General features: G+C 39.4%; 1 protein-coding gene across 10 annotated transcripts in view; it reads left to right on the top strand.

Annotated features, from left to right (window-relative positions):
* The window catches only part of LOC125461244 (disks large-associated protein 4-like), a 579923-nt gene that overhangs the window by 502349 nt on the left and 61741 nt on the right, over window positions 1-15833 (top strand). The window contains exon 1 of one of the 10 annotated variants that reach the window (XM_048549773.2): window positions 11078-11192. The exons of 8 other annotated variants lie outside the window; for them this stretch is intronic. In XM_048549773.2, the coding sequence (XP_048405730.1) occupies window positions 11156-11192 (37 nt within the window). In that variant the 5' untranslated portion in view covers window positions 11078-11155. Of the gene's footprint in view, window positions 1-11077; window positions 11193-15833 lie in introns of those variants that run through there. One more of the 10 variants, XM_048549772.2, reaches the window with a different exon arrangement.

Below are 15833 nucleotides of genomic sequence, written 5' to 3'. Positions count from 1 at the left end.
TGGATGGTGAAGGCAAATACAATTGTGGCTTTCAAAAGGGAGTTGGATAAGCACCTGAAGAGAGAAAATGCACGGCAAAGATGGGTAAAGGGAAAGGAATATGACCAGCTGAGTTGCTCTTGCAGAGATCCAGCATGGACTCAATAGGCCAAATGTTCTCCTTCGGCACTGTAACCATTGTGTGATCCTATCGTTCTTTTGCAAATGTTTTGCGACCTTAAATCTGTCCCCTCTGGTGGCCAACTTTTCCATGACTATAACAGTTTCACCTTATTTATTCTGCCAAAACCATTTCTAATAAAGTTCATGAGATAACAAGGTGTAGAGCTGGATGAACACAGCAAGCCAAGCAGCATCAGAGGAGCAGGAAGGCTGACGCTTCGGGCTTAGACCCTTCTTCAGAAAACCAGCTCTACACCTTGTTATCTCAGATTCTCCAGCATCTACAGTTCCTACTATCTCTAATGAAGTTCATGACACTTGCAATGAAATGATACACACATGTACCGAATTATACCAACAAAAAGATTTACCTACTTCTTTTGAAGTTTTCAAAGTCATTTTACAATATTTAAAATACGCTTTAAGCATACAGTATTAAGTTATTGACATTTGCTAATGAATGCTGGAAGTTGTTGCATTTTAAGTAGTCCGAGAGAAAGATAGTGTCCTGTCACTGATAAAAAGTCTGCAGAGTATTCTGGAGGCAGCAGTCACAGGCCATGTTCAGTCATCAAAAACAGCCTGCTTTTGATGGTAGTTGGAAAATTCTTTTCAATTCTGACAATGATGCTGGTGTCATCCAGTAAGATACTCTAAGAATTTCTCAGATAAAATTTGCAGGACATTTTGCTTTTTCTTGAACTGGGAAAGGGAAAATTCAGCTCGAATTCAACTCCTGCTCTCCAATGCATTCTGGCTGTGACCTGTTGAGAATTATGCGTGTGTGAATGCTTGTAATCGATACGAATCAGTCAGTAAGCCTAGTCCATTTGATTAAGTTCTATCCTACACTATTTGGCTAAATGCCACACCATACTATGCTATTTACTCACTGATCTATGAAGTCTAAGTGTTTCAAAATAACTAGTTCTCCTCCCTGTTTTTATTACTGTGTATTTCCCCTTTGTAATTGAAGAATTTGGATGACAGATAAAGGATATGTTATGATGGCCTGAGGGAAAGGAGTCACAGTTGAAGTAGATTTCACAAAGAAATCTGGCAGCCTCTCGAAAAGAAACAACTTTCGTGACAGCTTTTGGAGGTTGAAACTGTGGATGATTGTTGCCACTATGGGAAGGAAAGTAAAAGGTGGGCGGGTGGGGTGGATTAGTGGAGTAGGGGGACATGGTGGTGGCTCATTGGGTGTAGGGGTGTGGTGAGAGGTTGGTGTGGTAGGATTGGGGAGATTGGGGAGAACTTCTATCTCTCAGGGAAAGAGAGTCCTTCCCTTGAGCTGCTGCCAACCTGCTGTGAAATTGTTTCCCTTTAGTTGTAGGGGTGCTTTTCTCATTCAATCATGAGGCTGGCTGGTGTGCATTTATTACCTGCCCCTTGCTGTTCTTGAGAAGGTAGTGGTGAGCTACCTTCTTGAACTACTGCAGTCCACATGCTATCTAGGTAGAGCCACAATGCCGTAAGGGAGGAAATTCCAGGATTTTGACCTGGTGACGCGAAAAGAAACAGCAGTTGCAAAGTGTAGTCGAAGGATCCATGGTGAATTTCTGCAATGTTTCTAATAGCTGCTGCTTCTGCTACTGAGCACCAGCCATACAGAGACTGGATATATGTGGATGTGATGGCAGTCAAGCAGGCCACCTTGTCCTGGATAGGATCAACCTTCTCGACTGTTGTTGTTGCTGCACCTATCGAGCAAATGGGGAGTATTCCATTGTACTTCTGCCATGTAGATGGTGAACAGGCTTTGGGGAGTCAGGAGGTAAGTTACTCACCACTGTATTCCTTACCTCTGATCTGCTTTTGTAGCCAGTGTTTATGTAACAAGTCTAGGTGAGTTTCTGGTCAATGATAACCACCTGGGATGTTGATAATGGGACACTCAATGATGATAACACCACCAAATATCAAAGGGCGATCATTGAATTGTCTCTTACTGGAGGTGATCTTTGCCTGACATTTGTATGATGCAAATGTTACTTGCCACTTGTCAGCCCGAGCCTGGATATTGTCTCAGTCCTGCTGCATTTGGACAAGAACTGCCTCAGTATCTGAGGAGTCACTGACACAAGGGGAAACCCACAAGACACTGACAAAGCTGCAGTATGGAGTGAAAATTGTGGTTAGTCCTTGTCCCATTGTGGACATGCTGATTCCTGGCCTGAGATCCATCCTGCCTCCAGAGGAGGGAACTCATGGCAAATCAACCTAACATCTGCTTTCAAAACAAAAAGTGCCAGACAGTTTGTTTCTAAAGAATTCATATTGGACTTGAAACATTGCCTTAGTTTTTCTCTCTACAGATGTTGAGAGACCTTCTGAGTTTTTCCAGCACTTTCTGTTTTTATTCAATATTTTCAGCATCTGCAATATTTTACCTTTATCTATTTTCCAGAATTTACTTGCTTGTTCTCTTCCACACCTTCCTCGAGAAACTTAGGAAAATGAGAGCTGTAATCCACATTCAATGCTGCAGGAACATTTCTGCACAGCAATCAATATAGGAAGACCACTTTGATTCCCATTTCAGAACTATTTTAATCACAGACCCATTAGGAATATAATTCAGTCTGCAAACATATTCACAGCACAAGAGTGTCAGTGAAATTGTGCACCTTCATATCTAATCCAATGCTCTTCATAAAGTACAAAGTGTTCTCTGTTTTACTACGGTTCTAAAAGCGCACCATTGTGACTTTATAAATCTACATTACATAATTTCTGAAGAGTATGTGAAAGAAAACTTGCACAGGTTTTTAGAATCCTGAGGGTGGTTTAATAAGACTTTACATGGATAATAAGGCCTACTTCTGCTTCTATAACTTATGGTCTGAAGATGAAACATAGATACAATTAAGTAATTTGGCCCATCAAAGGTTAAAGTTAATTCTATTGTCCTAATATCCGCCACTCCCACAATCCGATCCTCTGATCTTATAATGTTAGTGCTCAACACCAAAAGAATCAGTGCACCGATATCAAACTTCTGCAGAACAGAGGGAAGTTTAATATTTCCTACACAGATTGTTCTTCAAAGCCTGGATACTTTCAAGTATTAGTAAAAACAACAACAAATGACAGTTGATGAAGGGTCTAGGCCCGAAACGTCAGCTTTTGTGCTCCTGAGATGCTGCTTGGCCTGCTGTGTTCATCCAGCCTCACATTTTATTATCTTGGAATCTCCAGCATCTGCAGTTCCCATTATCTCTAACAAATGACAGTTGATTGATCAAGCAGCACAGTGAATTATAATAATAAATTATTCCAGTTTCAAAACACCGGGGCGGCTGCCAGAATTAGTCCTGACTACATATACAGATTGTATCATTATATTTAAATTAAAATGATACATACATTCATTATAAATCAAATAATATTGTAAAAACTTATATTGGAAATAAATCAAGTCAAAGAATAATTCTAATGACATTTCGGTAAAGGATTACACAGAGAATAACATAAGGCTGGCAGTGGGAAGCTTGAACAATTTATAAATATCATTTTGACACTTGCAGTATGTAACAGTGTTTTAATACGGTTTTCTTTAATCCATTCCAGTTCAATTTTGCGAAATCCATCCCAATCTATATTTTCCAGGGGAGTTCAGATCTTTCTTCTCTCAGTACTTTCATTTCCATCAAATAATTATGTGGCAATGAGTATTCACACAGGCCCTCGGTATACCTGCCATTTTGTGAGGTTTGTGTAATATTCCTCCTAGTCTGAATCAGGCTCCTTCTCACACTTTCTTTTTGTGGTGTTTTAATGACCGTATTGGTGCTGCTTCTTGCTGTGACCTGGGATTGGAAAAGATTATTCAATTTTACTTCCAACTTCCATCCTTCACTCACCTTCATCTAATGCATCTCAGATTCTCCCCTTTTCCCTTCCTTCACTCCTCTGTTTCTATCTCTGGTGACAGGCTGTCTACTAATATTCATTACAAACAAAACTCTCACAGATACCTTTGACTATGCTTGCTCACCTCCTGCATCCTCTAAGAACTCCATTCCTTTCTTCCAGTTTCTCCACCTCGGATGCCTGTTTTCTGATAATGTTACATTCCACAATGGTACACCCAAAATGTCCTTGTGCTTCAACAACAGGGGATTCCCCTCACTGTGATAGGCAGAGCTGGGTCAAAAATCACACAACACCGGGTTATAGTCCAAAAGGTTTCTTTGAAGACACAAGCTTTCGGAGTATTTCACCTTCTTCAGGTGTCAGTAAGAGATATGGCATCAGACACAAAGTCATAGAATTGATGTGAATGTGTTGAACAAACTTTAGATGGCTATTAAATTTTTAATCAGTTGGAAAGGATTATTATGCAAATTCCATAATTTTTTTTCATGCCCCAAGATAACTAAAGGTTTTATCAGTTCCTTTTCCCTCAGTATGCCAGAGGTGACATTTCAGGTCACACAATGCATTTTGGGTGTGAGGCGTTGTTTAGAATCTGGCTGTGTATCAACTTGGAGTCAGACTGGTTTTATTTCCAAAGTAGAAATTTATAAAATGCCACATTGGCTGTCTACAAGTTGTGTCATTTTTGAACAAAATAGAATGTATCTGAAATTACAAATGTATAAATGCAAGTTCACCCCATAGATTTTTAAGAGAAAGACAGAGAGAGAGCAAGGGAGAGAGAGAGTGACTGTGTGTGTGTGTGAGAAAGAGAGAGAGAGAGTATATAGTGTGGTGGAGTCACCTGTAGTGCGACATGAACCCAAGATCTGATTTGAGTATGTCTCCATGGAGACCAAGCTTGGCTATCAGCCTCTGCTTGGAGACTGTATGTTGTTGTGTATCCCAAAGTCTGCCTTAGATGACATTTACCTGAAGATCGAGGCCAAATGTCCTTCATCTCCGAATTGTTCACTCCCACCCTGTCTGGCGATTGTTGTGCAGTGTCCATTCATCCGTTGTCATAGTCTCTGCACGGCTTTGACAATATACCATACCTTGGGGCATCCTTGCCTGCAGTATGAGATAAACAATGGTGGCTGAGTCACATGAGTACCTGCCATGCACATAGTGGGTGGTGTTCCCACGTGTGATGGTAGTGTCCGTGTTCTGATCTGACATGCCTTGTAGAGGTTGTCATGACAGGGTTGTGTGGCATTGTGGTCGATGTTGTCCTGAAGGCTGGGTAATTTGCTGCAAACAATGGTCTGTTTAAGATTTGGCAGTTGTTTGAAGACGAGAAGTGGAGGCGTAGAGAAGATCTAGGTGAGATGCTCATTGTCTCAATGATGTATGGAAAGCTGCAAAGAACATGGTGTATTACTGGATGATAAAGGCGCATAAGAAGAGCTGTCAGCTGTTCTTGATCTATTTCCTGCACTACTACCCTCATTCTTTTCTCCTTCCTTCCAGGAAGGAGATGATAGTGTTCCACCATGATAGTGTTCCCCTTGTCTTCACTTTGCACCCCAGAAGCCTCTGCATTCAAAGAATCATTCTCTGACATTTTCACCTCCTCCTGCATGGTGCCGTGACCAAATGCATTTTTTCCTTCCCTCTTTTGTCAGCTTCCCTAAAGGACCATTCTTCCATCATTCCCAGAATTCCTACTCTGGGCCAATCCCTTTTCTCTACAATTAATAGCAATCCTTTCTTCCTTCGTTTCCTGACACCTGTAATCCCCTTTCTTCCTCACCCTCTGTATCATCCCTTAACCTTCCTTCCTGTTCCACTTGCTCCACACCACGTTTGTCTGCAGTATAAAACCAAGCACTATTGCTTCTGTTCCAAAGAAGAGTCATTTTGAACTGAGCTGTTAAATCTGTCTCTCTCTCCACAGATGCTGCTGAACCTAGTGAGGTTTCCAGCACTTTGTTTTTATTTCAAAGGTTGCTGCCTTCATTTATGCACTACCCATTTCCATATGGTTGCCAAAGTTTCTGAGCAGCTGCTTCTTATTAGATGGTGGGTAATGTAGAAGATATTGAACAAGATTACAATGGCCAACCTATGTTATGATTAAAATCAGCCACCACACCATGCAGTATTCTGTTTTGCAGAATTCATATGATGTTGGTGGCAAGATCTTAAACTCTCTCAATATTGTTATGATCTCTATGGGGAAACCTTAAATCAAAATAATCAAAATTTCAATAATTTGTGCTATCACCACATAACCATTAGAACGCGGATGCTTTGGAAAGACTGCAGAGGTTTACCAGTATGTTACCTGGTCTGGAGGGTTTTAGTTATAAGGAGAGGCTGGATAAACTCAGGTTGTTTTCACTAGAAAGCTAGACACTGAGTGAGTGACCTGATAGAGGTTCAAGGTGAGAGGGGGAAAGTTTTTTGCACAGAGAGTGGTAGGTGTCTGGAATGCACTGCCAATGAAGGTGGTGGAAGCAGGCGCATTAGCAACGTTTAAGGCATATCTAAATAGACATGGGAACGTGAGGCGATCAGAGGGATAGATACCACGCATGGGCTGTATTGAGTGAGTTGAAATAAGTACAAGGAATCAGTGCAGGCTGGGTGGGCTGATGGACCTGTTTCTGCGCTGTATTGTACTGCATTATATACAGTCCAGGTCAAATTCACTTTCCAGGAACATGTTTAGAACCTTGAAGTAAACTGACGGGAATTCATCTAATGCATAAGAGTAATAGGTAATTAGATTACTATTTCTAATTTGTTTGAAGGCGTGGCTTACAACAGCAAGAATAAAATGAACTTAAACCAAAAGCATGTTACCAGGGCAATTAATTTACCAGCAAAGTATTTTTGTCAGGAAAAGTTATTTAGTGCACATGGCTTTTGTGTGAATGCAAGCAGAAAATAACAATCAGATTGATTTCAACAATATCGTGGTGATTACTGTTAATCATCTTATACAACGAGGCCATCTGTGCACTTGGTTAATGCTTTGAAAGCTGTTTTCAGATTTAGTCTGTGTAAAGTTGTTTCGCTAATGTACACTTCAGAAGTAATTACAATAACAATAAGAACTGATTGATTTGAGTCATGTATGTAGCAAAGACTTTAAACAAATTCTGAAAGGGTCACTTTAGCTGAGTACATTGAACAGGTGGATTGCAACAACATGGGTTCAATTCCCATCACCGGCTGAGTTTACCACAAAGAACTCTCCTTCTGTGGGGCAGTATGGTGGCTCAGTGTTTAGCACTGCTGCCTCACAATGCAAAGGACCCAGGTTCAATTCCAGCCTTAGGCAACTGTCTGTGTGGAGTTTGCACATTCTCCCTGTGTCTGCATGGGCCCCTCTGGGTCTTCTGGTTTCCTCCCACAGGCCAAAGCTGCGTAGGTTAGGTGGATTGACCACACTAAATTGCCTGTATTGCCCTGGGATGTGTAGATTAGGTGGATTGGCCACACTAAATTGCCTGTACTGGCCTGGGATTTGTAGGTTAAGTGGATTAGCCATGGGAAATGCAGGGATAGTTTAGGGTGTGAGTCTGGGTGGGATGCTGTTTGGAGAGTTGGTGTGGACTTGTTGATCTGAATGGCCTGCCTCTGCATTGTAGGAATTCTATTGTAATATATGACAGTGCATTATTTCTCTTCAGCTGTTAAGTGCCACATCTTTACTGCTTCAGGATGGTAATGTAAGTGATGAATTTCTGTGGATTATCAATAGTTTTTCACTGAAATTCATGCCAGTACTAAAGTCCCCAAAATTTAAGCTTTTTTTAAAGTTTTTAAACAGTGACCTACATGATAACAAAATCACAAAATTGTTACAATGCAGAAACTATTTTGTCCTTCATATCAGTGCTAGCTCTCCAAATGAGTAATTCATTTAGCAGTGTTCTCCTTCCTTCTCCACTGCAATTGGTAGAAGTGCAGGAGCATTTATGGAAATTTGCCTCCCACCCCCCACCAAAATTCCGATAGAAATTCACTTCCAGAGTAAGATTGTGTACAGATTGTAAAAACTTCTCTCTATCAATGAATATGAATCTTTCTTTGTTTGCAACCCACTTCAATTTCTGGAAAATGAAATTCGTGGTCTTTATACTGAATATCTTGAGGAAGAGTATTTACTTTTAAGTATATTTATTTCCTAGTTCTATATTCCTTAAACTTAGGCCCGTTTTGAAACATATAAAATCACCTCCTAGAGCAAGTTGTGGCCATAGTTTGATTTTAAATTTATGTAACTTGCTGCTATAATGCAGAAAGATAAGATAAAATAATCTTTTGAAACAAGTTTTTTGAAAAATTAATACTGTGAAATGGTAATCAACTTACATAAAGAACATTGTATGAGCAGTTTCCACTCCATCGCAGCATAAGTATACAATTGATTGCTTTGTATGAAAGATCTTAATGGATTCATATTGAATTAAAACCCAATGTGCAAAATGCTGTGAGAAGCCACAATCTATTTTCCTCTAAGTTTAGTTTCTGTGTGAAGAGTGCAAATCTGTCTGTGTTATGTTTAAAAGCTTCCCAGTGTGGAGAAAAATCAAACTGGTTGCTTATACATACGTTCACATGGCCGGATCATTTTGTCATTTATTACACAGCTCTCCAGTTGAAGTGGTACACAGATGATTTTCCTCCCGAATATCACTCTTGATCTTACTTAAAAGTATGAACAAGCCAATGTGATTAACCTGGTGATGCTTACTCATTATTTATTGTGAAGTGAGAAACCTCCGTTCTGTGGCTTCCCTTGACATTATGACTGTGGCCAGAAATTTAACACATTGGCGCATTGATAGTGTTCCTGTCTTTGAAACAAAGGATCCAGATTCTGTTCTCACCTGCTGTAAAGGAACATCATAATATACCTGAACAGGGCGATCAAAGTATTTATTTCTAGGCTTTGGCCAAGCAGTGGTAATGTGCCCACCTGATCCAGAAGTGTGCACTGACAACTCCAAACAGATTGATTCAGAAATATTTCAAGCAGTGGCTTGCATTTGTGCTGGTCTGAGGAGTGTAAATACAAATAGTCAATATGGAATTGCAAATAGGAAATTGTATTTGATGAACTTTTCAGAGGCTTTTGAAGATGTCCTTAACAATATGTATAAAATAGAGCTGATGGATTCTTTTGATTTTCGAAAGGTTTTTGATTAAGTCCCCCATATGGGATAGGAAATAATATCTCGGCATGGATTACTGATTGGCTAACAGTTAGAAAACAGAAATTATGAACAAATGGATTATGCTTGTATTGACAGGTTGTGGCTCATGGAGTAGTGCAAGGATCAATACTTGAGCCCCAATTACTCACTATGTGTGTGATGATTTGGAGCTGGAGACCAAATGTAATATCCCAAATTTGAGATTGACGCAAAGCTGAGTAGGAATGTGTGCAGTGAAGGCAGTGTACAGTGGCGTCAGGACGTTTTGGACAGGCTTTATGAATGGGCAAGAACATGGCAGATGGAATATACTTGAGAAAAATGTGAGGTTACCCACTTTGGCAGGAGGAACAGATTTGCAGAGTTTTGTTTTAAATGGCAAGAGATTGGAATGTGTAAATGTGCAAAGGACACAACTGTCCTTTGTCAGTAAGTCACTGAAGACTGACAAAGTGTGCAGTAAACTGTTAGGAAGGCAAATAGAATGTTAGCTTTTGTAGTGAGAGATTTGAGTGTAGGAGTAGTGAAGACTTTTTTCAATTGTATAGGACATTGTTTAGTATGTGGCTGGAGTGTTGTTCTGCCGTTTTGGTCATCTCAGCAAAGATATTATTGTCATTTAAAAATAAGAAAATAAATATAAGACATACTTAAAAGGTGAATATCGCAAGCACGATGCAAAGGCAATTTTTAAAAAGTGATTGTATTTAAATTTGCCCTGTGTTTTCACAATCGACGCTGAATAAACAGCTGTAACAACATTTGAACACTCAAGGTGTATCTGTCATCTCCTCATCAGATAGCAGCAATACCAGAAATACCCTAAACCAAGAAAAATGTTGCCCAGAGTCATTGACATTCATTCATGTCACTGGAATATGTGCTTGTTTGCAAAGTACCTTGATTTATGTAAAGCACTTTAAAGCGAATAATGTGTAAACAAAGAAAGATCTAATGACATATCCCTCCTTTTCGCAAATTTCTCATACTATTTTCCTCCTCTTTTGTAGCATCCAGGCTTTACAATCTTGTTGCTTTTTTTGGCTATTGACTGTACTTATTCGGTTGTTTCTTTGTGTGCATATGTAATTTATTCTATCAGTGAGGCTTCTCCACAGGAATCAACATGCCACAGGGTTTGACTAGAATAGACCATATGTATAATCTCGGTGCTATGGAAACAGTATTGTCTGCAATCAGATTTTGCATGTTTTCAGTCACTGGAGGAAAGGCACTAATGAGATTCACAGACTTATTCTGTGATGGTTGCAGCTAATTAAATTTATAAGATGATGAAATAAAAATAATTCTAAATCGAAAAGAATGCTCCACGTGCACAGACGATTTTGTCCCATTTACACCCAAGAGGTAAATTTATGAATTTTGTTTGTAATGAAGCACAAATTTTTATTCTGAATCTGCATAAAATTTCTTCCTTTTCATCTCACAATTTATGGCCATCTGAACAATGGAACAGAATGAATAAGCCTTTACTCGAAGTATTGCTGCTGAGGTTAACAAAACAGAACTGTCTCACAGTGAGAACAGAAGCAAGACAAAACCACAGAAGCAGTTATTGGCAATAAATGCATATACAGTATTTAACATTTACAATAGGAAGTTAAATTCATCTTTGATCTGTTCTTTGTCTGCGAGTTCCAGTGTGATGCACTACTCTCTATTTGTTCATATTTGGATTGCTGCCAGCTAACGTTCTATAGAGCAGAATAAGGAGATTGGGGTCGTTGCCAGATTCTGGGTTCTAATAGCACAAAATTGGCATGATTAAGACTGGATTCTGGGAAAGCAGTGGGGGTATCTGGTATCAGTCAAGTGACAGACCAGACAACTGAACAACAGAATGAACTGAGACATTTATTTGATGAAGCATTTTATTTATGTACAAATTTCTTACAACTCAGAATAGGATCAGAGGTATGTAGCAAAAAGATTGGATCTATTCACTGTTAAATCCAAATAATGGTCAGGAAATTGAAGAGTACATATCTTAAATAGCATTTGGCAGCACTGTATTGTATTTACGTACAGCTCATTTTGTTGAGTATTCGAGACTTGCATACTGAAATGTACAGCCATAGTGTTGTGATATAGATTTGATCATTTTTGTGATGTGACATAATATGCACGATATATATTCATAGATTGTTTACTTACATGAGGCTTCTCAGTACTTGTGTGAATTGAATTAATAATGGCGGGAAAAAATAAGTCTGCATTTTAAGAATTTCGTTCACTATCTGTCTGAGGCTGAAATGTGAAACAGTTATTTCTCCCTGGTGTGGAAAAACAGCTGTCACATCACATGGATGTAACACTGTTAAATGCTGTCTACAGTTTCTTGCACACGAAAGAACTACAGCTGAATTGACTGACTCACGGGTGTGAGATATGGTTGTGCCCTTTCAGTCAGGTACTAAGTGGACCAGATTAGTGAGCATGATATAATGATGTGGATAAAATTTCCCAACTGAATTGCGAATTCTGAATATCTTATAGAATGAGAGGATGCTATAAAGCTTGTCGAGGGTGAGGAACTTAGGAACAGAAGTAAGCCACTCAGCCCATTGAACTTGTTTCACCATTCAATTAGATCATGGCTGATCATCTATGTCAGCACTACTTTCCTGTGCTAATTCCTTATCCTTTTCAGTTATTAATCCCCAAAAAAACTACGAGTTTCCCCTTTAACTTGTTCAGTGATTGAGCTTCCACATGAGGTAAAGAGCTCCAGAGCTTCAGCATCCTCTGAGTGAGGAATCGTTCCTCATTTTTAGTCTTAATTTGAGGCAGAGCATGGATCTTCCAGGCATCCATCCATGCATCTGTCCTTGGAAAGTTCACTACAAGGTGTGATGTGCCTTCTTAAATTTCACAACATCTCCTCCCTTTCCATTCTAAACTATCTTGGAAGTTTGTTCAGGGGTACTACCATTCTACACCAGGAATATATTCCAGATTCCCCCTTTATACTTAGCGGATCTCATGACTGCTGATTGCAGATATTTAGGAAGAGCTTTGGGGGGGGTTGTGTCAGGAAAATTTCCCACTTCAGGTTTTCAGATGAGTACAGTGACTTAAGCCCCTGAAATGTGGTATTATTCTTATGCTTAATGAAAATGAAGAGCTCCAGCCATGGCCAGGTAAGATGCTTCTCAAGGCACTTCTCTTATGGCTTCCCTGCTGTCAACTTCACTATGCCACTTTCATGATGCCTACTTTATTGAATGTCCTCAACTTCCTAGCTAAGAGCTGTGCAGGTCCTCAGATACCTTAGCAGTTTCAACAGAAAGGGGAGATAGTAGTGTAATGTTAATGTTATGGTAGTAACATCCACAAAAATTCCCTCCTTCATCACTCATTTTCCCAACATACAAATGGTCATGCTGTCTGTTCAAGTTTGCATAACTCTGCCTGTGCTTTCAGTTCTGAGATTTCTGTAAACCCAAGAAATTAAGTGGAGAAAAATGACTTCACAGTGTGGTAGTTCTTTATTCCCTGTGAATAGTTATAAACGTTTTTCTATATAATCTTAGGCTACAATGGGCTTTGGCTCTTTCTAACAATGGCAAAGTCGGATATATGCCTGGCACCACCCTGAATAATCCATATGCTGAATATTAAAAAGGTGCTGTCCCTAATATTTTGGATATGGTTAGTAGAGTGACAAAGCAGTCAATGGGAGTCGTGGAAGTAATGCCCCATTGTGTAGAATGGTACTAAGCCATACAGATTAGAAGGGCTGTTCTCAAATCATTACCATGTGCTGAATTGGCCGATCTTGGCTACTGTCGCAATAGGTCACTATATTTCATCTTAGCATGCCTGAGCTAATGAGAAATACCAGTTTCTCTTCCTACTTTCTAGTGACTTCTTTTACAAATGTATGTTTGTACATGCTAAATGAGAACACAATCAGGTTCTGTACTCCAGCAGCCCCACTGTAACTCACTATCTGTGCTTACACAAGCATGTGCAGCTGTCAAATCTATGAACAGCAGACACAAAGATCAGAAATAATTAAGGCAAATAGCCTAGGAATGGTCAACAGCTCTCAATGCAAATAGATGTGTTGCATATCAGAACAGGAAACAGAAAATGATAGCTATTTGGGTGAGGGATGAAAGGGAACGTCTGGCAACAGAACCAATCTCATATTATTCACTGCCAGAGAAGAGGAAGGCCTAGATTAAGAAAGTGGGATGGGATGTGCACGAGAGAGTAAAATGCGGAGCAACGGGTCTTGACTATTACTGCTGGATAGGAGGTTGATGAACAGTAAAGCTTGGTGTCTGTTTTACTGTTTCCATTGAGAAACTATTTATTCTTCGTGTCATCTGTTTTATTTTGTATGCTGTAACAAGGGAAATAGTGCAAACAATGCCAAGAAATACACTGGGGAGGATAGAGTAATGTGCAATCTAGGCCTACCCAGCATGCCACCTGATGGGTCAGCAGTACGTACACCTGCTGACAGTAAGTAAAAGTCAATCTGCACCTTACTCCTCCAAGAAAGCTATGGTTTTTCTTTTGTTCAGTTAGACAGTACCCGGGCAAAACAAAAACATTAAAAGGAAAAAAAAGAAAAATGTTAGCAATCTGAAATAACAGATGATGATGGGAGTAAACAGTAAACCAGTGAGCATTTGTAACAAGAAGAAAAGTTTATACTTAAGTAACCATAAAAAATTATGTCTACGCAGATTTTTCTGATATTTTAAAACAAGTAAAAATTGAGAAGAAAGTCAAAAGATGAAAAGAAGGAGGTTTTATTTGCTGTGTCATCATTCTTATCCTTGTTGTGATAAAATTTCAGGTGGTTACACACTTTTTGTCTGCTTTTGGATGTTAACAGACAGAGAGACAGCATTCAACACTTACTTGGCTTCTATTGCTGTGATGGACCCTATCAAATAATTCACATGTAATTCTCAAACTCTTGTAAATGGAAATTTTTCTAAAATGTTTCAGTAGATTTAACTTGCTAACAAAAGGGTTCTGCATTCTATATTGTTTGCTTTCACTTTTGTATTTCATTTCATTTTCTTATTTCTCAAACCATTAAGAAAATGAATAAAACTGGGGTACTGTTCCACCGATAATGATATCTTCAAGTTCCTCTCAGGCGTCACGTTAGGTCAGCGGTTAGCACTGCTGCCCCACAGTGCCAGAGACCCAGGTTCGATTCCATCCTCAGGCGACTTTGTGGGGTTTGCGCATTCTCCTCATTTCTGTGTGGGTTTCGTCTGGGTACTCCAGTTTTCTCCCACACTCCAAAGATGTGCAGGCTAGATGGATTGGCCATGCTAAATTGCCCGTAGTGTTCAGCAATGTGTCGGTTAGGTGGGTTAGAGGGGATGGGTAAGGGTGGAATGCTCCAAGGGTCAGTATGAACTTGTTGGGATGAAATGCCTGTTTCCACATTGAATCATAGAATCTCTACAAAGGTCCTTTCTGTACAGTTGAATGTTTGTATTGTGAGAGCATCCCTTAATGTGAAGAATTTGGCAGTGACCTAAACTTTTGTTGTGTCCCATCAGCTCCTGTTTGATCCTTTGTCCTCTTATTAAAATCTGTATTAACAGTGAGTACAGGTCATCAGTCTCTGAATATTGATCACCTGGGACTTGAATATAAACATCAAAGTACTTTAAGACAGGACAAGGAGTAACAACGATTTATTCAATCAAAAGAGAACTATCAAACTGTTGTTTTCCTCATCACATGAAGACATAAGTGCTCACGTCCATGCCAGTGTTGATCAGATTTGACTGGATACTAGTCAGGAATACAAAGGCAGGTTAAGTCTCCCTTCCCTTGCAAGAGATGTTAAGTCAAAAGTATTGAGCGTGGTCTTTTCATGCAATATATATATGGGTTTTCCCCTTGCATTGGTACACTTGTGAAATGTCCTGATCAATGTCAAATGCAAAGCTTATAGCAATGTTTGTCTTTTTTCAGCAACAATCAGGTTCTTCAGTTCAAAATGACTATTTCTATTCATTTATATGAAATGTTAACCCTTTCCAATGCAGCTATAAAGGACTCTATGCTACCATTTGGTAATGAGTAGGAAAGTTCCTATGCTGGCCTGACCAACACTTACCTGTAAAACAAAACTTGTTTAACTGGTTTGCTATTCATAGGACTCATTGCCAACAAATTTTCTGCCTTGTTTTCTTACGGTATTGGGGCTTCAAAAGTTTGTTTTTTATTTATAGAACACTCTGCAGTATTCCAAGGATAGGAAAGTTACCAGGAATTGAAAAGTTTTTCTCTTATTGATGTTGATTAATGGCTCAGATTTGTCCCCTTCTTGAAATATTCAGCTGGTTGCTTGCTTGAATCCAGTCCTGTGAAATACCTTACAGAGGATTATAAAATCATGAGGGCATAGATGAGGTGAATAGCAAAGGTCTTTTCCCTAGTGTACAGAAGTTCAAAACTAGAGGGCATAGGTTTAAGGTGAGAGGAGAAAGATTCATAAGGAACCTGTGGGGCAGTTGTTTTAGACATACGGTGGTTTATATGTGGAATGAACTGCTGGAGGGAGTGGTA

The sequence above is a fragment of the Stegostoma tigrinum genome, chromosome 19, assembly GCF_030684315.1.
Source record: "Stegostoma tigrinum isolate sSteTig4 chromosome 19, sSteTig4.hap1, whole genome shotgun sequence".
NCBI classification, from domain to species: domain Eukaryota; kingdom Metazoa; phylum Chordata; class Chondrichthyes; order Orectolobiformes; family Stegostomatidae; genus Stegostoma; species Stegostoma tigrinum.
The sequence above is the reverse complement of the archived record's forward strand: the minus strand, read 5'-3'. Positions and strand labels throughout refer to the sequence as shown.